Raw genomic sequence first — 24,680 nt, forward strand, 5'->3', positions numbered from 1 at the left:
GGCTCCCGGCTGCTTTAAAGATTCATCCCTCGTTCCATGTTTCCCAGATCAAGCCCTTTCAGGAAAGCTCCTTGTGCCCGCCGTCCGCTTCCCCACCTCCCGCCCGGCTCATTGACGGCGCGCCTGCCTTTACGGTCTCTCGTATTCTGGACATTCGCCGCCGGGGCCGTGGTCGCCAGTACTTGGTGGACTGGGAGGGTTACGGTCCGGAGGAGCGCTCCTGGATCTCCCGCTCCATGATCCTGGACCGTTCCCTCCTGGACGACTTTTTCAGGGCCCACCCTGACCGCTGTCCTGGACCGCCTGGAGGCGGTCGTTGAGGGGGGGGTACTGTCACGGTGCCTGTCAGTTCACCTCCCCCCCTCCTACAGCTCTCACCACCTTGCTGATTGGAACCAGCTGATCCTCATCTTCTCATCATCCTGCCGGTCTTCATAAGGGAGCTCTCACCAGAATTCTACGCCAGTTTGTTATACTCACTCCGGTGCTTATGCCTGGCCTCTTAGTCTCAGCTAAGTTTATCTTGTCTCCATACTTACCACGTCTTGTGCTCACCTTCAGGTTCCTACCTTGGTCACGCTGGTTCCTCCCCTCCATGCTGGTCCTGCCGTCCTCGGCATCCACGCCTCGTTCCAAGCTGGTTTCCGCCGTCCTCGGCGTCCACGCCTTACCTCAAGCCGGTCCCGCTGTCCTCAGCGCCCAAGCCTCGCTCCCTCTGGATCCACAGTTCGACGCGTCCTCGTGTCGCCCCCTCCCCTTCATCTGCATCAGCTCAAAGGAAACACCAAGTTCAATCCACGGAGGAAATACGTCCACATCCCCTCAGAAATTTATTTACCTCTGGTAAAATAAATCCATTTAAAGTCATCCTTGCTGTGAGTTTTCTTCCGGGTTTCAGCATCTGGGTCTGCTACGTCTACGACGCCATGTGACTTTGCACTGCATATAGATTTCTCCATATTCTGCTCAATTACCAAAAGTATGGACCAAAGGAAGCCTTATCCTTTTGCATAGCATTTTTAAAGCTGTCAAATTTTATCTAGACAACTTTGACCTTTTAAATGCCTGCTTAACCAAATGCTAGAGTGGATATTATTAAAAAACTTTGATTTTGTGTATTACTCCCCCAAGGAAATAAGTAACATTTTGATGATTGGTTTTGTTTTAGTCGGGTAGTTAAAGAGTTAAAATTGTAGCTTTTAAACCTTTTTTTTCTTTCCTTTTTTGAGAAAGGTTTAAGCAAATGCAAAAGCTCTAAATCAACTGTAAAGCCCAAAATGTGCAAAGCAGATGATGCTTCAGGTTCAAAATGTAAATACATTTTTTGTTCCAGTTTCAGTTTGATTCCTTCAGTGGTTTAGATTTGCTGTTTAAAGAAATATTTAAGCAGGAGTAGAAAAGATTTTAGAGGGACACGTTGAATGTTCTGACTGTCTGCAACCCTCATGTGTTCCACTTTGTAACAATAACAAGAGTGAGCATTGTAATAAACACATGTAAATGCATTTGTGAGGCAAAAATGATGGGTTCAAGAACACACTGCATGGTGTTTATTTAACAGCCAATAGGTTAATAGCTGGCTGCTCATGGACACAAAAGATTTGCTTGAGTTCTGCCTGTAAAATGCAATTGCAGTAATGACCAGTAGCGAGCTTTTCTACCACCGGTAATCTTCTTGTTACAGAAACGCTCAGTGATGCGTTTAGTGACATGCACGTTTTACATGTTCTTTATGCTTCAAAATTAAAAACTGCCAGGGAAGACACACTTTTGACTAAAATATGCCAGAAAGAACAAAAGAAAAACATTAATTAAACCTTTGTGTTAGAGAAATGATTAATAAATAAATTCAATTCCAGACTGCAGAGGTCAGAGACTCCATCTCATCTCAATATTTCCATAGTGATGCCGAGTATTTTTATTTTTTTTCATACCATGACACTGCCTCCACCAACAAAGTAGATCTTTTGGGGCAGCAGTAATTGTAGGTTCAAATCAGGATCAGTTTCAAGTGAACAATAGTAAATAAAATAAAAAACGAGACATTGTAAATTAAAATGAAAATATAATCTGAAAACAGCTTTAAACTCAAAAGTACACATTTGATCTTTTGCACTAAAGAAATAACTTACCAATACTTAAATTTCCTTGCTTTCTGTTACTAAGATACCTCATATGCAAGTCTGAAAACAGCTGCGAAGCATGGTAGTGTAATTATTATGGTCTGTGTTTTTTTTTTCCAGAGCAGCTTGCTTTTCATTGATGCAGCTCAGTTCTGCATCCCTTCAAAGACAGAGTCATCAGCTTGAGCAGTGACTAAAAATAGTAAACAAGAACACGAACTAAGCAATAAACCTGTTTAATTAAAATAGTTTTGGATAAATTAATGCAACGTTTTTGTTTAGTAGCTTTTGTACATTTAATGCAAACACTTTTTGTGGGTGCATAGTTACGATCGACACTTTAAATTACCCAGCAGCAACAGTAAAAAGCTTCTCAAGTTTCTATAGTTAGGCTGCAGATGTAAGACAAGCAATGCATTATGATACATACAAAGAAAGTATATTAAAATAGACCATAAAAGCTCTGGGGGAGGGGAGGTGCATTGAATTTAAATAGACTTTTAAACAGGTAAAGGATAGAGGGTAAAGTTGGTGATAAGTATATAGGGGGAACAGAAGGTCAGAGGGTGGGGATTATAGAGATCAGCACAACAGGGTTTGACTGTGAGAGAGTCCAAGATAAATTCCTGTTTCAGGTGAAGGTTTCACAACACAATCAACTTGGGAGACGGAACAAAAATTGGGTTGGAAGGTCAAGGTTGACAGAGGGGTTCATTTTTGTTTTTTTTTTTACCCGTGCACAGGCGCTGCAGTGCTGACTCAGATTCCTGTAAGATGGGTTGCTACAGGGGTTATCAACGGCTTTCTGCAACGACTGAACACTCCCAACCTTACTGCCACTCGCCGCCATTGGAGACAAAGTAGAAACAATAAAGACAAAAGAAAAACATTAAAGCAATGAAAGCTGTTTCAATAAAATAAATAAACGCTTTTGATTTTTGTTGCTTTGGAAATAATCATAGCTTGTAGAAGTTTCGGACACAGATATTACTACAGTAAAGGAAAAATGATCTTGAATCTAAAAATATTATCATGTCAGTGAGAATAGGTGCAAACTTTGGATAGAAACAGAGGGTAATGTATTCTGTGAAGATTTCTATGTTTAGTTAGAGTTCACACCAGCTGCTTTCAAGCCAAACAAAAGGCGAGTCCACAGCAACGATTGAACCAAACAAATACTGATTTTTTGGGGGTTTGTATGCGCTGTCAGACTCCAAATCGCTCAAGTGCAGCACAAAGTCATGAGTCAGTACGGCTCTGATAGAAGGTTCACGACCTCAAACTTAGTGGGAGTAAAAGTGTAGCTGATGTGAAGTAGGGAGGCTCTTCCCCATGACAAAACCTAATTTCCTCTCCTCTGCTTTGCTGCAGGATTTGGACAGGATCGCTGGTGAACTCATGGGAACTTGGCTTTGGGTTTGAGTTTCAACTAGTCTTCTCCTGTTTGCTGAAGTTCTTACTGTATATATAAAAACAAAAACAACCTCTTGCTGTTATTGGATTCTTCAAATAAGCAGGAAATAGATTAATTTAAGATTGCAGATGTAGAAAACATAAGGCAAAGAAAAAATTATTTCAATATTTTAAAATAAAATAAAAATTAGAAATAAAGCATTACCCATATATTTGGTTAGAGGCAGGTTTTTAGTTGATAAAAATGAGGCTCTGAATAATTCATGAAATTTGACTTCTGTTAATTAACTGTGTTTTCTTTTGGACGCTCTGCTGCTCCATTCTCATGAGTCAGTAGTCAGACTCATCATGTCAGACTTATGTTTTCCTGAGAACACAACAAATAGAATTGAAGCATTTAATAGGAAAGTTTACAGTTTAAGAAAAAAAAGTAACTGTCTCAACCCAAACCTTTTAACATGATTTATGATAAAATGATTCTTGTTAAACTAAATTATAAAATAAAAACTGCCTTGTTTTTCTTTTCTTTTTTTCTTGGTCTGAGATAGATGTGTACAATAATACTTTTTTTCTTTTCATATCTTACTCAGATAATCTTTCCTTTCATTCCAATTAGCACTCAGGCTTTCTACTATGATGTTTCATTTGTTTCTTTGAATGGGTTCAAATTATCCAGTTTTTTTTAAAAATCTGAGCCAAAAAACCAAACTAATCAATGTACTTCCATTGGTTATCAGCCTGTATATCTTTACCCCTTTCTTTTTAATCAGTCTGTCTGAATTATGGATTGGATCTACTATAAAAATAAGTAACCCCATATAATAATTGGTATCATTTTTGATACAGGCATTTCTGAGACCCCTGTTTTATTAGTATGACACAGATCTTCCTTAAAAACCCATTGTATATAACTTTGTCCATGTTTTCTGCCCTGTATTTCATCATTATTCCACTAGAAGGGCTTTTCCTGCTCATCTCAAAATCGCTGCTTCCCTGAAGACTCAAAAACACTTATAGCGGGAAAGTTTGGCTAATAATATCAAATATACAGCAATAATCAGGCTGTTAACTCACCACAGATAGGAATTAGTCTGACACCCTGGCAGTTCACTGTCAGTGAACTCAGTAAATATTGTAGCACATAACCCATTGGAAATGCATTAAGCACAGTAACCAGTGCCATGAGGCATGTGAAAAGGCTGTTTGTCTTTTAAATTTGGAGACAAAGATACAAGATTAGAGGGCCGCTCGCAGGTCAGCGCTCAGCGTGGAAATGAACTGAACTGAAATGAGCAGCTAGCCTCCTGTAAAATGACAGCCAGCTGTAGCGTGTTGATGCTGTCAGTTCCTGAATATACTGCTTGCCGTAATAACAAGAGGCAAAACTTACTGTAATAGAGGCTGACAATGACTTGTATGTGTGTGTGTGTGTTGCTGCTTTTTTGGAATGTGGTCTGTGGTCTGCCGGCATCAGTATGTGTGTTTTTCTCCCAGAAGCAGGGCTTAGCTGTGCGTGCCTTTATAGTTCACACTTACTATTCTCTGCTGTCGCTGCTTCTTCCTCAGCCGGATGAACTCCTTGTGTTGCCTTGAGACAAAGTTAACTGCTGCATACTCCAGCAAGGCGGCGAAAACAAACAGTAGACACACTGCCATCCAAATGTCTATGGCCTTCACATAGGAGACCTGAGAGCAGACAAGGTCACATAGTAATCAAATAATCAATCATTGAGGCGGATGATTTGAAGTTGTTTATACACACTCCCTTGCTGCTTCCCTTTTAGTAGTCTGGATGGACTCATCTTTGGTGTGACCTAGAATTGCAGTGAGTCAATGGGTGGAGGGCTGTTGACACGTCGCCATGAGACAGGTTACAGTCAAGACGTGGGGAGTGCGTTTCCTGTGCCATTCATGGCAGGAAATACTTCAGCTAGTCGTACTGTGTAGCACAGACTAGGGCTACTCATCCCACTGCTTTTACAGATATATCTGCTAATTATTGATCAGGTGCATTTGAAACAGAGCAAGGACACCTGGAAAATACAAGAACCACGGTTTGGCAGCCCTGGCATGGACACTACACACAGCTACGGATGTAAACAGGAAAGAAAAAAGAGCAATGTTCAACACAGTGTAACCTACTTTTTAGATTTCTTGACTTATCTCATTCAAATAAATTGTGTGTTAAAACACAAAATCAGAGTCATTGCCAAACAACCCTTACATGTGACTTGATCCTTTTGCTGTTTTGTTATAAATGAGTTACTTCCACATCTCACTGTAGTATTTACATGACACCTTTATTTAAAAAAAAATGCCTACGAGGTATTTCACAATTTTTTTAAGCTTTGTTTTGAAGCACTAAGATGTTAAACTTTTTTAAAGCGTATGCTCAAAAATATGAACAGAACAAGAAGCTTTGCATACTTCAATTTTTTCACTTGAGAAAACTCAACATTTTAAGTCAAGTGACTACAGTAAATTTTAAGTTTTAAAATCCCACTCAAACTTTAAAGGTTTCAGAGCTTGCAGATCTACTTTAGGTTAAATCTCTCCCATCACCGGGGAGGGATTTACCATATTTTTTGGACAAAAATTCAAAGACACAAAAAATGCACAACAAATAAGAAAATAAAAATCCCATAGAAGTCATATTGGAGAATGAGACAGACACCATCTGTCAGTTTACTTTTGTTTTGTTCTCATTCCTTGTTTTTTGTGTGGGTTGGTTGTGGCTCCTGGAGGGCTCCGCCCCTTCACCTGTCTGTACCTGGAGTGGCGCACAGCTGCCTACACTTTAGTTAATATATTGTGTTCTATTTAAGCTCCCCTGTTTCTGTGCGCAGTGTCGCAGTGTGGTTTACTGTTTAGTTCTTATGACCTTCTTGGCTTTGCTAAAGGCCTGGGTTGTTATGTTTGTTTGGAATTTTCTTCCCACTTGGAGTGGTGCCTTTTGTTAAATTAAATTATTCTCCTCACTCCACTTTGCCTCTTCGTTCCTGCATTTGGGTCGTCCTGATTCCCTGTAACATAACAGTAATAGACTGAATATATCCACAATTCAGTACTGTATTTAGCTTCATGACACAAACGAGGAATCTTTCATATTAGCGCAACATTTGAACAATTAGTCAGATAACCATGGCAGAAAGAACATGGTAACACATCAACTAAACTCTTTTTATTACTTTAAGTCTCTAAATTTGTTGAATTCTTCATCCTCTGTGTTGCCTTGGAACAATTTTGCAGAGCTCGGCCTAAGACTGAGCGGTGCTACTTCTTTTGCGATGCTGCCAGTAACAAATACTGATACACACCTACAGTGCCCTTTAGTGGTTATTGTCAATTATTATAAAAAAAAAATCCCACACAAGTCGCACCTGAGTATAAAACTATCCAAAAAAAACTGCGACTTTTACTCAGAAAAATACAGCAGGTTAATTGTTCTTTACACTGAATACATTTATTGAGGGAAAAACTTACAGTATGTAGTGCTCAATATCCTTTATTCCTATTGATGTATTTTGTTGCTAAATTATATTGCATTGTCTCACTATGGTTTACACAGAGCTTTAAAAAAACTGTTGTGTTTTGTCCCAACTTTCAGCACAGAGACAGTGTACCATTGTATGCACAGTCATGCCAGCAGTCTATACACTCACCTTGGGCAGTGAAGCTCTCGATCCTGAGCTTTGTGTGGTCATCGTCAAAACGGTAGTGATACCCAGACCAACTCTAGCGGGTGCCGCATCCATATTTATCCAGAAAGACACCCATGAAAGGATAACGATGAGAAGAGAAGGGATGTACATCTGAATCAAGTAGTAACCCATCTGTCTTTCCAGGTGGAACTTCACCTCAATGCAGGTGAATTTACCTGCAACCACATGATATGGGTTATATATATATGTCTGAGTACATGTTGTACTAATAAAAACTGAATAATAAATATGGAAACATTTTTAGATCATATTTTGTTCCAGAGGTGTCAAACCTAATAGAATAATAACCATGCATCTTATTAAAAATAATCCTGTGAAAACACATCAATTCAGTGCTCTGAGTTTTATTCAACTTAAAGCTCTAATGAACCTGTGTTGTAGTGCTTTGTGCAGTAGCCCAAATCCTTTTCTTCTTTCAGCACAAACTGGGGGAGTGTAAGATCATCAGCCACTTGAACAGGGTTGTCAGAAAGCCATTCAAAAATCAAGTCATTCATGGTGTAACCGACTGAAAAATGACAGAGACAACACAAGGAGACAGGAAATATATTACAATACATTTGAAATGTTTGACCATGTCTTTCCCTTGTGTTGTTTGTAAACCAATAGGAAGAATGTGAGTTTAAAACAAGAACACTCACTGTAGCAGAGCTGTTTTCACATAATCATCATCAGCAGAGGCAGGTTACCGTTGACATACAAAGATGATAACTAGTATTTCTAAAGAAAATACTTCCTTAAATAAATAAAATAGCAAAAATCTAAATGATGACCAACAAGAAAGACCGCTTTGGAAGTTTGCAGCAGTACACTTGTCCAGTCGTTCATTATTGTATAATGTAACTATCTCTTCTACTAGCTATGACTTTAGAAGAGAATAAAATAAAATAAGAAAAAAAGAAATTCACCTCCCTTAGTATAAATTGGATATAGTTGGGGCATTTCTTTTCACAAGCCTCATCTTAGCATTAATTATAACACCTGTATAGTTCAGAAACCGTTGAAAACCATCTTGTTCTGATCCTGGCTCTATGTTTGGATTTTAGGTTTTAGTGGGACAGTATCTGTTCTGGCTTTTTTTTTTCCTTTTTTTCTCCCATTTAGAGACTACACCTATGTTAACTACCCCCCATCCCCCCCAAAAAAACCAAAAACAAAACAAAACAAAATAAAATTGTAGTGGAATAAATTGAATTCAATATTAAAGTCTCAATATCTTTTGATCTATTTTCAAAGTGTTCCCAGTGGTCTTTAAATTATGATGATGCCGTTTTCAGTTGTGTTGTTTTCTAGGACATAGTTTCTGCAGAGCGGCAGTAGTTCAGTACAAATCTGCCTCTGAGTTGTGGGCGGGGCCGTTGGGACTAATCAACCCTGCCTTCCTTTTCCCTTCCACTTGTTGAGAGCTCAGAGCAGGGAGCTCTGAATTTTCTTCATTGCAAATACAATCTTTTTCAAAAGAAGGCATTTTTCGTCAGCTCCTGATTCACAATGATTTGAACAAAGAAATACCCAGAAATGCAATTTTAATCTTAGTTTTGTTGATATATATATATTACATATATATGTCCTCCATCATCAGAAGAACCAGTTTAAAACACAATTTTCAGCACAATGGGTCTTTGAATACAATTTGATTAAATAATATGCTGAGGTGCTTTTCAAAGTTAAAAAACCTCCAAAGTATAAATTTTTTTTTTTAAATGTGATGTATTTATAGTTTTTTTATAATAGTAAGGTTTTACAAAAAAACAATATGTTTCTGTATACTTTCTTCAGGATATTAACAGAAAATGTAAATGCTGAAAGATGGGTGTCTTTGAGTCATGACAGCAATTTGTAACATGTCATATATTTTTTAATGTGTGACATTGGCTTATAACTCCGAAATGTTCACCCCTCTGAAATCCCTATGAGAACGCTTCAGCTAATGAGATTTGGAGCGGCAAAAGCTAAGCCTTGTCCAGCTGCCCTCCTGTCTGCCACAACAAAGGTCACACAGCGTAGCCACCACTGCAATGTCACGTCCGTTGGAAGATTACAGGGCATGGGATGTGAAGAGCATGTCTATCTATAACAGCCACAAATTCTGTATGTTTTTCGATGCATCCCTTCATGCATACATTTTCTCCTGGTTACCTGGAGCCAGTTTGCTGCAAAAGCAGCCAAAGCAGAGATGCTCAGCTCTTTCTCCTCTACATAAACTTCCTCCAGTTCTGCTAGGGGAACTCCAAGGTGCACCCAGGCAAGCCGGGAGATATATTCCATCCAGTGTGTTTTGGGTCTTACCTAGGGTCTCCTCCCAGTAGGACTTACCCAGAATGCCTCCCTAGGGAGGTGTCCAGGAGGCATCCAAAAACAGATACTCGAGCTGCCTTCTCTTGAAGTGGAGGAGAAGCAGCTCTACCCAAGCTCCTCCTGGGTGCCTGTAATTGTGCTTCTCAACCGATCTCTTAGAGTGTCCAGCCACACAGAAGAGGACATTAATTTCAGCCGCTTTATCCAGGATCTCATCTATTTGGTCATGACCCAAAGTGCACGACTGCAGGTGATGGTAGGAAGATTGATTAACTAGTAAATCCAGAGCTAAGCACCGTTTTCACTACAACAAATAGACAGTGTTACTGGAGCTGCTGCACCTATCTGCCTGTCAATCTCATACTCTATCCTTTCCTCATTCTTGAACAAAACCCCAAGATACTGCAACTCCTCAACTTGCAGCAAGAGCTCTCCACCTACCCGGTGAGGCCAAACCACCACCTCAAGAACGATGACCTTCAACTTGAAAGTGCTAGTTTTCATTCCAATCGCTTAGCACTCAACTGCAAACCGAGTTTCAGGTTAACAGAATACAAACAATAGCAAATATCTAAATATCTGGTTTAGTGAAAACTTGAATATAGCCATTATTTGCTGACAAGCTTTGAAACACACATCTAAACTGTCTTTTCTGGAACGATTATTATTATTATATCAGCATGAACAGCATGCGATAACAACTTGGTTGTCCTTGTATACCTGAATAATACCAATAACTGCTGGGACCACCACTCTCAGAGACATAAATTATTAAGATCATATACTCAATCCCAAAAGCACCAGCCTGAAAAACAGCTTCACTAAAAAACACTTGTCTTGTTCATGAGGAGAAATCAATGTGCTCAAATCAGATTGAATAAGAATGTTTTTCACAATAATATGTTGTGCTTTTCCGCTGCCAATTAAAGCAGAGGAGCACAAAACAAAGCAGTGTTCAAGGTTGACTAAATACAAATAAAGTACATTTGCTGAAATGTCTGTAATATATTAGCAGGGTAAAGTATCGACCAAAATCTATGCTTATATGTCATACATTTTGTCTCAGACAAAATGCTTTTTACTTGTCATTTTTCAGGTGAGTGCACATTAATAGTCTGTGAACGGCAAATTTGGGCTATGATACTCCAAAGAAAGCAAAAAGATTACTGGTATTGGTTCACCCAAACCTGGCGGAAAACCATATTTATTTTTTTATCACATGTCTATCTCACTCATTTTCATGCTGAACAGATGGTGTTACAGTAGCTCCAGTAGTGGTGAAACCTATAATATATGTGTAACAGTGCCAAGGTCAAGGTGATCACACCCTTGGGTGGTGTACTAGAACTTGTCAACACCAAGCTGGGATCTTCACAAGGTTTTTATTCAGAAAAGATGATATCTCCTTCAGGTTACTCAAATAAAAAAAAACAAATTCCCTTAAAGCTCCCTTTTCCACTTTCTTACTGAGTTTAGATTATCTATATTTTATTGTTAACTGTTCGTTACGCATAGATTTATAAATACAATATGCAATGCACTATTAAGCTGCCCTTGATTAATTTTTGGAATGGCTGATTCAAGGAGAGTGTTATGGTACTTTGTTTTACCCTGGCTTAAACCTGTTTTCCTTTGTTCCTCTGATAGGGAACTACAGGTCACCTCTAGGCGCACAGGGAGGGTCACTTATAATAAAAGGGACACTGAATGAAAATTCCATTATTTATATCCTGGAAATTGGTTTCCTGAGGGCAGATCATATCTGCTAAAAGCAAGCAGATTCTGAAGGGGGAGAATATTATTTCTACCTTTTGTTATCAAAGACTAACAAGTTAAATTCCATTTGTGTACGTTTAAGGCAATATAAAATAATACAAACTTTGAACCTCATACTTTTTTCTGTAGTATACAAAAGTGTGAGCTAACAAAACTTAATTTTTTGTTTGTTTGAATAAAGTTGATCTTTGATTATTTGGCAATGTCTTTTTTTTATGTCCAGCAATTCTGTCACAGCATTTCTTTCTGAAAAAGGACATCTATCAGCCCCCAGGTCTTTTTTCCCCCCTCTTTTTGAATTATTTTTTAATAAGTGTTAAATGCTTTTTTTTAAAGTTTATTTTTCTTCAAATTTTCTTCTTTTTAAAGTATTTTTTCTTGACTCTTGCCGTTGACTGGTAACACACTGCTTGCTCTTTAATATCTTTCTATGAAGGAAAAGTGTGTATTTAATGAATTGATGTTACATTTGCAGTATATCAGGGTTTTGTAACCTTGAGTCATGCTAAAGCTAAAACAGCTTCCAGCCTTATGGCAATTACGATTTTTGACAAAATAAAGACAGTTATGTCTTATTATTATCAACTGTATCAACTGTAGCTAGCTAGATAATCAAGCAAAGATTTGTTTTAATTTAAGTACTAAAAATGTTTTGACTTTTGTTTATGACTTTTAAAAAACACATTTATTCAGTTTGTAGTTGTCAGAAGGCAATATAACCCCACTACTCACGATAAGATAAGCTCCTTAGCGGATGTGGTGCACAGTGTTTGTTTCACTTCACAGATTTTTTGTCTAGGGAGGCAAATGTATTGGGGTACCTCATTGTGTGTTTTCCACACATGGTGTCACTGTGTATAATGTGCCTTACTTATTTGGACGAAAACCAAAAAAATTCTAAAAGAAAGAAACGTTTTCACTGTGGCATCAATGTCAACATTCTGTGAGTATTAAAAGCTGATTTTGTCGGTAAGTTACTACAAATTCACCCTTGAAACATCCACGAACACACAACGTCACTTAATGGACGAGCAGCGCCACCTGACCACAGTGCCGTTGGGTTGGTAGTAGACAGTCAGATGTTGCAGGTGAACTTGGTGAGTCTCAAAGTGTCATCAGCAGACCTGGACCAAGACACATAACTACTGGCATAGTTTGTGACAGACCCAGGAGTTACAGACCGTAACACTTAGACATGGTTTAGAAAATGCAACACAGCTGCAAGCCCATTTACCAGATGTGAGGGGTACTAGTGTTGTATAACAAACCATTCACAACAACCTCCACCCCTTTGGCTTGAATGCCAGACGACCATTGCAGGTGACTGTGCCTAAACCAAGACACCGCTGTGAACGTTTGAGGTGCACAAGGACATGTGTCCTACAGAATGCAGCAATAGTCTGCTGCCAGTTCAGTGATAAATACTGGGTCACCTAGCACAAAAAATGATGGTCATCACCATTGCTGGAGAAGGCAAGGTGTGCGATATGCCGAGGTCAACATGGTTTCCAGGGTTGGTTTAGGTAGAGGAGGTGCAACAGTCTGGGCAGGCATCGCTAGCCAATGCAACACCGACTTGATTAATGTAGATGGTCCAGGCGATGCACGTGTCAAAGGTGGGCCGGAATGTGTGTAATATTTGTGCTGATCCTTAGTATTTCTTTTGGTGTTGGGTGGTTTTGTATGTTGTGCTGTTTTGTTTAGTTTTTACTTTTGCATGCGGTTTAATTTTATTGGATCATGGACCTGATTACACACACCTGGACCTCATTGGGCAGAACCCCTCACCACTGCATAAATGGAACTCTGAGCAGTTGCCGGAGGAGCAAGCACCTGAGGCAGACGCACGCAGCGCAGTTGAAGCGTGCCGCAAGGAATGAAGCTCCGGTTGAGAGCCAAAGGAAGGCGGACCAGCTGATCGCCTTGAAGACGTAGCGGGAGCCGTGTGAGACGGGGGCGTCGACCGTGTGGAGGAACGCCGAGGCTGACCGAGAAGTTGCGTGTGGGACCTGAAGGCCTGACGATCGGTGCATAAAGGAAAGTCTGCTCTCCCGACCGGCCTGGATGCGTGTGGCTGATGTTGGTGTAACACCCTGAAGTTTTTCGTTTTTTTGTGTGTTCGTTTCAGCCGCACAGACGCTGGTTTTTTCCCCTCCACGGCCGGATCCAACGGTGGACTTCGGGGGGGGGCGCGGCTTTGGGACTGGACTCTTTTAGCTGGGACTTTTAAAATCAAATTTTTATGTCTTTTATTTTTTTACCAATTTACAGCTGTTTTTAGACTACTATTTATTAAATCCCTTTTTACATTTTTAATTGTTTCTAGTCATTTTTGCACAGTATTTTATCGAGCTGATTCAATCACCAGTGTGACACACGTTCTTACCTGAGACATAATAGAACCATCGGCATCTCCCAATTCCACCAGACCACCTCAAACTTTCTGTTCATGAATGAAGATGCTCCACTACATTATGCCAGAAATTTCACAGTTCAACTTAAGGAGTGCCTCAAATGGTATGACCAGTGATGACCCCTGACCTGAACTCTATAGACCACATCTGAAACCAGCTGAAGCCTGGAGTCTGGAGGATGGTACCCCCCCCCCCCCAACCCCACCCAAGTGAACTGGCAAAACTGCATGTAGCACTAGTTGAAGGGTGAAATGCATTGCAGCAAATTGTTGTAATACCAAAAATTGAAATGGTCAATTTTTGTTATTAAGGGCTATCTTTATTATTGTTATAGGTTTGGAGGTAATACATGTCAAACAAATGAAAATAGGCTTTCTTCTCATTCATTATTAATGCATTCAAAGGGAACTTCTATATATTTCATAATAATTTAGACCAAATGGGAAAAGCACTCATGTAAATAAGAAAATTCCTAACTTATTGTAAGTAGTGTACTTTGAGTATGCAAAGTGCAATTGTCAGGTGACAGAATCTATATGTGGACAAGTTCAGCAGGAGTTGGAGCAGCAACTTAGCTATATAATTTCAATTTCAAATATGTTGCTGATTTGTGTATAACAAATGCCCTGATAACATAAAGTTATTCATTTCCTTGTGCTTTCTTGTAGCCCAGATATTACATTTACTCATAAATGACTAACTTTCTGCCGTTTTATCCCTTTCGGGGTCATGGGGCTACCAGAGCCTATCCTGGCCACTTGTGGGTGAAGGCAGGGCACATCCTGGACAGGTCGCCAGTCTGTCGTAGGGCCACAATCACACACCCATTCACTCTCACACTCACACCTATGGACAATTTAGAGTTGCCAATCGACCTATGAAGCATGTCTTTGGACAGTGGGAGGAAGCCGGAGATCCCTGGAGAGAACCCACGCATGCACGGGGAGAACATGCAAACTCCACACAGAAATGTCCCCTGTTGATGTTCTGTTTCAGGTCCCCCAGCTGGGAATTGAACCAGGGGCCTTCTTGCTTTGAGGCAAGCCCAGTGACAAACATTTGTCAATAAAAGTTTCAGGATCTTGTAACAGCCTATTTTATTAATCTGAATCCATTGGGGGAAAAAACCCACACCCAAGAGGAGCGCACATTCATAAAGGGCAAACTTGTTTGTTAAAAGTTTTTGTGACTGGCTACTGAAACTACTTTATTAATGTCTTCGATTGCCAAGTTATGGTTTGATAAATTCAGTGTTAGGGGATCCCCCTTCAGTACCAAAAATCACATCTGCACTGTCAGGACACCAAATAACACCATTCAAATAAAGTTACAGGTTACAGGGAAACAAACTTACATTTCCCACATCACTGTCACCTGTTAGATAAAACAATGTCAGCCACTTTGCTGGCCCAATGAGAGATCAAACGTGTGAAGCCAATGGGAAACAAAAAGAGATCTGAGAGGAAAAAAAAAAGAGAAGAATTGAAAACTCACAGCTTTCGAGCTGCATTGTACAGGTCTGAATGTCCATTGGGAAATTCTTCAAGTCCATAGGGCAGGACAGGATTAGAGTGAGCCTGAGATCGGAAAACAGAGCGGAAACAGGATGAGGAACGGGAGGACACGACAGAAGCAGAAGGAGACTTAGAAGAAAACACAACATGTTATGCTGATGGATTAAAAGATCTGTGAAACCAATCACTGGAAAGATTTGAACTTAAATCAGTTGGATAAAACACAGCTGATCTAAACTAATTCAGATTGGAAAACAGCTTGAGACACTCTGCCATTTGATCACGTCTTGCACCACAGTAACAGGGAAGTAATTGGTGTAGGCATCCTGCTTTTATTTGTTGTGGTCTTGATGCATTAAGCCTTCAAGGATTCTTAGCAAAGAGAGAAAGAGCTGTTTGGGAGTGTGTCTGGAGAAAAGCTGTGTAATTACCTGCTGTAATGCATTGCCCAGAGGCAAGACAAGAGCCGCCGGCAATACACACACAGGCCTCAGATTGATAATATGTTTGGATGACACAATATCTCTTCCGCCAGCAATAACGCAAAACATAAATACCCCAGTGATCGGCTCTTCTAATGCAGCTTAGATAATGTCATGGATTTGGGGCACAAAGATCCAAAACTACCAAACGTAGTTTGTAAGCAAATCAAGAAGACGTGGTATAGGAGGTTTCTGTGTGCTGCCAATGCTGTGGGTCTCTCAGCTGCAAAATAGATCAACTAGATAACTCCTAAAGATGAAAACATCTCTGCATTCTGCACTGGAAAATTATAGCACATTGGTGTAATTTTCAAAAAAAGGAGTTGGTAAACAGGTGAGATTTCATGGCCTTCTTAGATTACATTTCTTCATTTTTGGTTTTTGCTTAAATTTTTGCATTTTGGTTACTTAATTTTGCAAATACTATTTATCCATTTTGGGCGTCAGGCACAAAAGACCTGTTCTCCTGTACTGTTGACTAATATGTTATGTTCATACTGGTTCACTGCTCTTTTCCGATATATATTAGACTTGCTGTCATATAATTTTAACACAACCCTCAATTTTGAAATGGTTGGCACTTACATGAATTAAACATTGACAACTTTCATATATCACTACCAAATCAGAGTCCCTGATTGGTCAAAGATCAACTGGTTTAACTTTGTACGTAGAGGCCAAAAATGGATTTAAAAACTTGAGTAGCGATGCATGAACACAAGTTTTTTTGAACGTGGAAGGCCAAAACGCGCATTAATACTCATTTATAAAGGCGTTTCATTGAAAGTGGCTGCTTAAACATGCCTAGTGTGATCGTAGCATTACAGAAGTTCTAGCCGATGTACTGCAATTCAACAAATAGTAACATTTTCAGTGTTGGAAATTGATTCATGAATGACTAAGAAGCCTTCTTAGTGAGAAGTATTTCTTTCTGTGTTCAAATGGACAGTTTTTTTAGATAATTTAACTTCAGGAAACAAATTCTGTTCAGAGGTTTCAACATTACCCTACTTTTTCCAGCTGGTCAACAAAACAACTCAACTATTGCTTTAACGTACCTGATGCTGTAAAGAACGCTGCCATCTTGGAAAATCCTTAGTAACTTGTTATCAGTGGTGACCTCATGGAAGTTGGCTCCCTTTTCGTTGGCAAAGAATAAATCTGGCTTCCAGATGGAGTCTAGCATGGAAGGATCCAGATCTAGAGAGTTGTCTGGGTATTCACTGTATGCCAGACGGGGGTCGTTCCAATTTTGTCGGAGGAATACATTGAGCCTGTAATCCTGTGGAAGAACTTAGTCCAGTTATTTTCCAGAGGAAAAATAACCTGTGTGGCACAGATCAAGGCAAGATAAGATGTAGAAGTTTCTAAAGTTAGAATATCATTGCTTTATTCATGTTTCCCAGCTAAAAGAACAACTGACTTGGATAAATGTTTCCAGATAATCTTCTTTGCACACTTTTAGGACCAAATGTACATCATAGTAAATACAGTTTATTACAATGAACCCTACCAGAAACAAATGTTGCTTTTCTCTGATAAACACATCTAACACTAGCCTTGCGGGCTGCTCAGCAGTAGGTTAACTGTATCAGCACATGCAATGACACGAACATCTCTGGGATGAACCAGCCTCGGGATCAGCCTTCTGGACCTCCCTGAGATGATCCATTGCTGCACTGAGCTGACCCAGTGACATCAGAAGTATAGACCTTTGCTCTCGCCTTCCCCATTCATTTTTTTTCTTTTTTTCAATTTTTCATTTTAATTGCAGAGTAGACAGTTCATTATCAGCATGTCAGTGACCCGTGGGTCTCTGAAGGTTGCGCTGTCATGCTCCAGGAAACACAAATGAGAGAACGGCTTTAGTAGCAGGGCGATTAATAAAGACGAAGGCAGAGACCAAAGGATCTTTTTTTCCTTTAAATTAGGAACTTTGCAGGCAGCAAAAACTGAAATTTCACAAGCCATAATCATTAGGTGCCTTCAGGAACGTATGTTTTAATTAAAGGAACATAAAAGTGTTCTGTAACGTTTTCAGAGTACATCTTTTGTACAAGATTTTGAATCCAAAAACTCTCCTTACCATCGTGGTTTCTGTGATCGACCCAAAGCTGTTGATGAAAATATTGCAGGTGACATTCACCGGAGGGCCTAAGGGAACAGAAGCAAACACTGAATGTACACATAGTTCCCCAAAATGGGATTTATGAGATTGCAATGGTGTCCACATCAAAAACACCTATTAGTGTACCTCTCCTTTGGGTTAGGAAAAAATGTCAGCAGTTTCTTTATTACTTTTCATCTTCATGCAACTTTTGCAACTGAGTTTGTTACAGGAACTCGAGTCATGCCAACTCCAGTTCTGACGGTGGAGGGGCTGCTTGTCACAGGCTCTCAGGGCATCTGCTTTTTTCAGGCTTGTCACTTATGATGACAAGTGCAAAGCTTTATAGAAAGAAAGAAATCCCATGTTACTACAACACTGAAAGTGTCTGTTCATAGTCCTATATCTAATCTTATTTGCACTATAAACAAACTAAACAAATATGTTTTGGTATGTTTTTGTTTTTATCTCCCTAATTTTCTAACAGAAAATATATTTTTATTTTTTATTGAGTGTATATTTAGATTATGGTCTTTAGATTATTTTGTACAAATTTGCTCTTTCTTTGATTTAATTAAAAATTTATCAATCAATTACTATTTTAATTACTGGTGAGGATTCAGTGTTACTTATTACAATATTGGAGCTATTCAGCCGCAAAGTTTCTCGTCTCAGATTCCAGCTAAGACGAGAAAAACAAAGCAATCCATGGATCTAGATGCCTACAGAGTGAAGCAGGGAGTTTAAAGACCGTCCAGCGTATTTACTATGTCACAAATAATTTTCTTTATTCATGTCCTCCATAATCAGAAAAAGGTCACAAGAACACCAAAAACAATTCTCATCAGAGTAGGTCTTCAGCGTTTATTGAGTTGTGTTGCGTCAGGCACAAAACATTGTGTTTTGAGTGTTCTAAGAAAAAACTAGATCTTTAGATTTGATGCTTTTTGTGTCAAATTTGCCTTTACAGTTACAGCATATTAAATAAATGAGACCAAATCAAACATTTATTGCTGTCACTGTTTTTAGTGTAAAGCTCATGAGAGTGGTCAGTTGTTGAGCTCTCACAGCACACAGGTGCAGCCTGCTGTTGCTTCCAGGTAACAGATTACCTGGAGGTCTACTACCTTGGCCTTCACTGTACCTTTGAAGTTGGGTCGGATGCGGGCATCGTATCCTGACGTTCTCCCCATGAGCTTGTCCAGGAAGTCAGAAGGTGATAGCTGCGGTCCGGCCCTGCTGGCTGGTTTTATCTCCTCCTTACAGGAGCTCAGTCTGACATTATCCAGGAAAAAAAAAAAAGGAGAAACAAGAAACAAGGATTTGAGCACCGTGACGGAAGAGTGCGGCAGAGTATGAAATGTAGTGGTTGTGGCGACGGGGAAAATCAAATCAAACAAAATGAGAACAGCTATGAGCAAATCAGTCATCGGCAAAAAAAAAAAAAATGGGAAATGAGGATGAAAAATTTTGTACAGTTTGCCTCAGCTGGTAACTAAAAATGTATCTCTTCTGAATCATTTCTGAGACTTATTGCCTTTTTCAGAATGTAACCAGACAAAAGAGCAACAGAGGCAGAGGGACACTGATCCCTTTTCTGTGCTTCCAGCTGCTGGCTTCATTTCAGCAGTGGTGCTGACGGATTGATGGCTCACTTGTAATTCTGTGAATGTCCCACTGTGAAGAAGGAGGAACTGATTGAAGCACCAGGGAGGTTAAAACAACCACTGACATGAATAACCAACACACCAGACATTAAGACACGTCATCTTTATTCATTAAACCCCTGGCCTTTCATTCACAAAAATATACAGACTCAAAAAGTAAAACAATCTCCAAGAGAAAACTGGAACAAAGCAGTATGAGTGCAGGTCAAATTTCAGGGCAAAGGAACCAGAAAAAAAACTGACTGCCGCCGTCTACATTCGTGACCACGCTAACGAATTTCAGAAAAAGTGGGCGGCAGCAGCTAATCATGAAGATTCTGTCGATGCCTCCCCATCATATGGTGCCATCAGTAACGATCCACAGCCCTACTACTGAATGAGTTCAACACACAGTAAAATGAAGCACGTAGCATTAAATGATCAAAGATTGCAAATACAGGCCGCATCTTATAGCTAAGGTCTGTTGGAGTGGACAAAACATCAGGAACAAAGTTAATATTTCAAAAATGAAGTTCTGTGGGTGATAATCCTTGCCTCAACTTCTGATTTCTTTGCTTTATTTTGTTCAGTAGTTTGTTAGATTTCTCTATTGAGTTTATAATTTTGTTTTGTCCTTGTTATTGGCAACACCTGGTTCCTATTCACAATAACCACAGATGCTTCCTGTTTATTTGACTATTTATCAGTGTCCATATGGTCCCAGCTGTTCCTTGTCAAATTTCTTGCCCCTTTGTGTTCTCTCTTTCTGTTGGGTCACATCTGAGTTTGTCATGTTTAAGTGGAGTTCTTCGGGTTTTTAGTCTTTTCAACTAATGGAAAATAAATCTATTAAGTCTCTGCGAATGTCAGTCTCCATTTTCACGACTGTAGGAATTATACTTTAGGGATTTAGCAGAGCAAGAAGCAGCAAATCATAAAAAAAATAATTTTACTGACATGAAATTTGTTATAAAACACAAAAGAAAAGCTGTCATTTGGTTTATTTTAGAAATAAACAGATATTGAGGACGGTGAGGAGGAGCAAAGCAGTAAACACAGCACATTTCAGGAAATAATATTCTACTTGTTGGATACTAAAGTGTAAAATACTATTTCATATTTCGGTTATTTTATGTAATTGTTCTTAAGGGTGTTTTTTAAAAGATGCTATATCTATTAAATATGTTTTAGTTATAGACAAAATAACCATCCATCCATTCAATGTTTCCAGGCATAGGAGATGTAAAAAACATGAAATTGCATTTTTTTTAAAAAGGTACATTGTTTTTGTTCATCTAACAGTTTTCTTCAGTAACACACTTCTCTAAGTTTTCTGCTTGCCAGCATACTGTAAAGCTTAACTATTCGCTCATCTATGCATAATTTTTCAGGACCACTAAAACCAACATATTCTCTAAACAGAGACAGATGTACAACCGCAACCCATCATCGTAGCATTCTGTATGTTAACACAAACGCACAATGTTTTTGCCTTCAACAACCTGTCCTCACACCTCTGCATGTGATGGCCTGTGGCTACGGCTGTTCTCTTCTGATCGAAACTCACGTTAGGAAATGGGATTTAGAATACAATGTAATTTAGGCTAACACATTCATCTTCAGTGACATGACCACTGCCACTCCTGAATTGTGAAAGAAGGGCAGTGGTTCCCATGCAGAGAGAGGAAAGGAAAAGCAGGAGTGAGGAACTTGGAACTTTAAATGTAGGGACTCTGACAAAAAAAATAGTTGGTTGGCTGACAAAGGACAAAGGAACATATCCTGTGTGTTTAAGAAACCAGACTGGGAGCTGTTTTATCATGTAAAAAGGAGTAGGAGTGACCCTGAAGGAGTAGTTTGCTGAGAATGTTCTGGGAGTGAAGAGAGTGTCAGATAAGGTGACGAGTCAAAAGCTGTGAGTTGAAGGTCTGACGCTTCGTTCACACTTGGCTTGTAAACGTTCGTTCGAATGTCCGCTTCCAATGAGAAGTCTCTGCCAACATGTGCATATGCGCATTTCGTACTTCCCTTCAAAACTCTTGCATTTACGCATCACTACACAAGTTTTAAAGTCTGTTTTGGGGGTCTACGCACAAAACGCGTGCGCTAAAAATTAAGCAAGTTGAAATTTGACGAATCGGGGACTCAGATTTGGTAGTGATGTATGGATGGCGTAACTTTTAAAAACACAGAATTGCCAACCGTTTGAAAATCGATCATGAAAGAGAAATTAATAATTGCAGCTGCCCGGCAGGAATTACATTACATCAAGTCTGTCACATATCAGAATAAAGCTGTGAAAGAAAAAAACTTTGAGAAAGCTTCAAGAAATTTGCACTTTGATATTCTACACCAAGCCTCTGTGAGTACATTTGCTAGTATTGGGTAGGGACGTTCAAGAATGCCCATTCTTGAATACACTACACATGTCCGGTGTGTATGTAGCTTCACATTGAATGTTGTCAGTGATTATGTCCCACAGGAAGGAGTTGGAGGATGAAGAGGGCAAGGGCAGAGCATAGGACGAAGTTTGTGAAAGTTAAAAAAGTCAAAGTACTGAGTGAGTTTTAGAGAGGTCTTCAGACAGGCTTTGGTAGATCAGGAATTCTACTAGATATCTGGACAACTACAGCTAAAGTGATCAGGCAGACTGGGAGGAAGGTAGTTGGTGTGTCAACTAAAATGAGGAAAGCAGACACGGAGGCTTTGTGGTGGAATGAAGAAGTTCAGGAAGAAAAGCTCAGCTAAAAAAGTTGGACACTTAGGGGAGACAACATCAGACAACAGTACGGGGAGAAGCAGCAGTTTAAGAAAATGGATAGAAGTGCAGGACGAAAATCTCTGCATCGAGCGGCCATATTGGATTCATTTTCCTACCCTTTAAACGAGGCACTAAAAACTTCACGTGCCCAAAGCTGAGTCCCTGCTTCGACGGCGAGGTTGACGCAGTGCGCCCGACACCCAAATCAGGTCTGTACATTGACTTAACAATGAAACTCAACATCCCTGACGCTCTGTAACTATCGCTCTGTGACCTGCGCATTTAATTAACACAACAAACCTGTTAAAGCACATATTTGAAATTGCAGCCCCTCTGTGTGTTTTCTTTCAAAATGAAGTGTTGTCCAGCATGAGCGGGAGTCTGCCTGCAGTCTTTCACTTTGAAAATCGACCAAATCCTCAATGACTTTCACACGTTTCATTTTCTGCCAGCTCCATCTGCTCTATGCAGATTAACAGTGTTTAGTCGCAGCTGAAACTCAAACACATCCAGAGTCCTTCAGCAGACTGAAGTAGACTCAAGCTTGTGGCATTGAGAGGCACTGTGCTTCTGCTGGTGGGATCCCACAGACAGACCAGAATAGCAAAAGAAAATAAAGGAGAATGGTGCTGAAGATGGAAACTCAGTATAACAAGTTGACAGTTCTGCTTGAGAAGTGACAACAAATATGACAGCATTAGAGCTGTCTCTGTGTCGCTCAAGAAGACCGAGAGGAAAGCTGGAGACACAGAAGCATCTGGGAAACTCTGCTCAGAATAAAGGCAATTTTTATTAATCTATACTTCTTCAATAATCCAGCAAGAATCATAATACACTTAAATATAACCTATAAACAGCAGGGATCTAATGATTACCCATCTCAATCATTGAAATGATTCATGTTCCTTCGATCCAACCAGATCGATCTTTCTGAAGCAGCCTGTCAATCAACCTATACCAAAATGAAATAAACCAATAATCGATATTGAAAAAACACCAATTTGATTCAGACCTAGTTAATTTATTTTACTATGATGTGAAAAATGCCAAATTACATCACAGCACACAACACACATGTGATGGCAGCAAAAAGTAATTTGTCCCTCATTCCAGTCCAATGCGGGGAAACACTGAATTTAGCAAAGACATGTGACCATACACTGTGGTAGAATGTTCTAATAATGTTCCTTTTGGATTGTTTTGATGTATTTTTATTAACAAGAGTGGACTGAACTTTAGGAAACTAAAATGAGAATGGATTTGACACTCATTCTTGCTTACTTGTTTTTACACATATTTAATTTACACTTGATTATCCTGTTAGAAATTCAAGGAATCTGGAAAACTTCACCTGCACTGTTCACAACCACGTATTTATCTCTGAGTCACACTGGTTGAACCTTTGGCTAAAGATCAATTTTAGGTCAGTAAATTGGATCGTTCAAAATGAACCAAAAACGACTATGAATTATATCATCAACCACAAAATTATTATATGAATCGAATTGTTGTTCAAGTGAAAATAAACACATTATTTTGAAAGGAAATTGTACTTCAAAAGTATCTAAAACTATATGCAGCAATAACTGGATAATATTATTTTAAAGGGATTTCTAAAAATATTTTGAAGAATAAGTAAATGACTGCAAATTATGGCAAAGTTAAGTTAAAAAGGAAGAATTAAAATCTTAGCATGTGCTGAAAAAAAATGCTTGTCAGGCGTCGCCCTCACACACTTGCCAGGGGATCGGGTCACACGCACCTGTTCTGTATCTAATCCAGTGTTTTTCAAACAGTGTGCCATGGCACACTAGTGTGCCGTGGGAGATGGTCAAGTGTGCCATGAGAAATTGCCCTCATTAACTGATCTAAAAGCAATTACCATCTCCAGGAAATCAGCTCTTTGTTCATACAAACAGGCCCTGATAACACACTGAGAAGTTAAGAATATGAAATATCATAAAATTATTTTTTCTTTAATCTAGCCACAGGGGTTGCAAGCCAGTTGCCTCTGTGCCGGTCCCAAGCCCGGATAAATAGAGAGGGTTGCGTCAGGAAGGGCATCCGGCGTAAAAATTGCCAAAATAACCATGCGAATCATCCACAACACTTTTGACATACCGGATCGGTCGAGGCCCGGGTTAACAACGACCGCCACCGATGCTGTTAACCTACAGGGTGTCGGTGGAAATTTGACTACTGTTGGTCGAAGAAAGAGGGGAGGCAGAAGGGTCCGTGGCCAGAGAGAGAAGGGAAAAGGCAGGAACATAGGTTTGAGAATAGGGACTCTTAACGTTGGCACAATGACAGGGAAAGGCAGAGAGCTGGCAGACATGATGGAGAGAAGGAAGGTAGATGTACTGTGTGTGCAGGAGACAAGGTGGAAGGGCAGCAAGGCACGTAGTATTGGAGGAGGATACAAAC

General features: G+C 39.6%; 1 protein-coding gene across 3 annotated transcripts in view; it reads right to left on the reverse strand.

The window, feature by feature from the left end:
* The window catches only part of LOC101156095 (glycine receptor subunit alpha-4-like), a 72,908-nt gene that overhangs the window by 7,919 nt on the left and 40,309 nt on the right, over positions 1 to 24,680 (reverse strand). The window contains exons 2-9 of one of the 3 annotated variants that reach the window (XM_020706424.1): positions 18,994 to 19,124; positions 17,829 to 17,896; positions 16,801 to 17,024; positions 15,241 to 15,323; positions 7,629 to 7,766; positions 7,199 to 7,413; positions 5,073 to 5,222; positions 2,857 to 2,970 (exon numbers count right to left, since the gene is read on the reverse strand). In XM_020706424.1, coding sequence (XP_020562083.1) covers positions 2,857 to 2,970; positions 5,073 to 5,222; positions 7,199 to 7,413; positions 7,629 to 7,766; positions 15,241 to 15,323; positions 16,801 to 17,024; positions 17,829 to 17,896; positions 18,994 to 19,124 — 1,123 coding nt within the window. Of the gene's footprint in view, positions 1 to 2,856; positions 2,971 to 5,072; positions 5,223 to 6,515; positions 6,560 to 7,198; positions 7,414 to 7,628; positions 7,767 to 15,240; positions 15,324 to 16,800; positions 17,025 to 17,828; positions 17,897 to 18,993; positions 19,125 to 24,680 lie in introns of those variants that run through there. The other 2 variants (XM_020706427.1, XM_011479898.2) reach the window with 2 other exon arrangements.

This window comes from Oryzias latipes, chromosome 10 (assembly GCF_002234675.1).
Source record: "Oryzias latipes chromosome 10, ASM223467v1".
NCBI classification, from domain to species: domain Eukaryota; kingdom Metazoa; phylum Chordata; class Actinopteri; order Beloniformes; family Adrianichthyidae; genus Oryzias; species Oryzias latipes.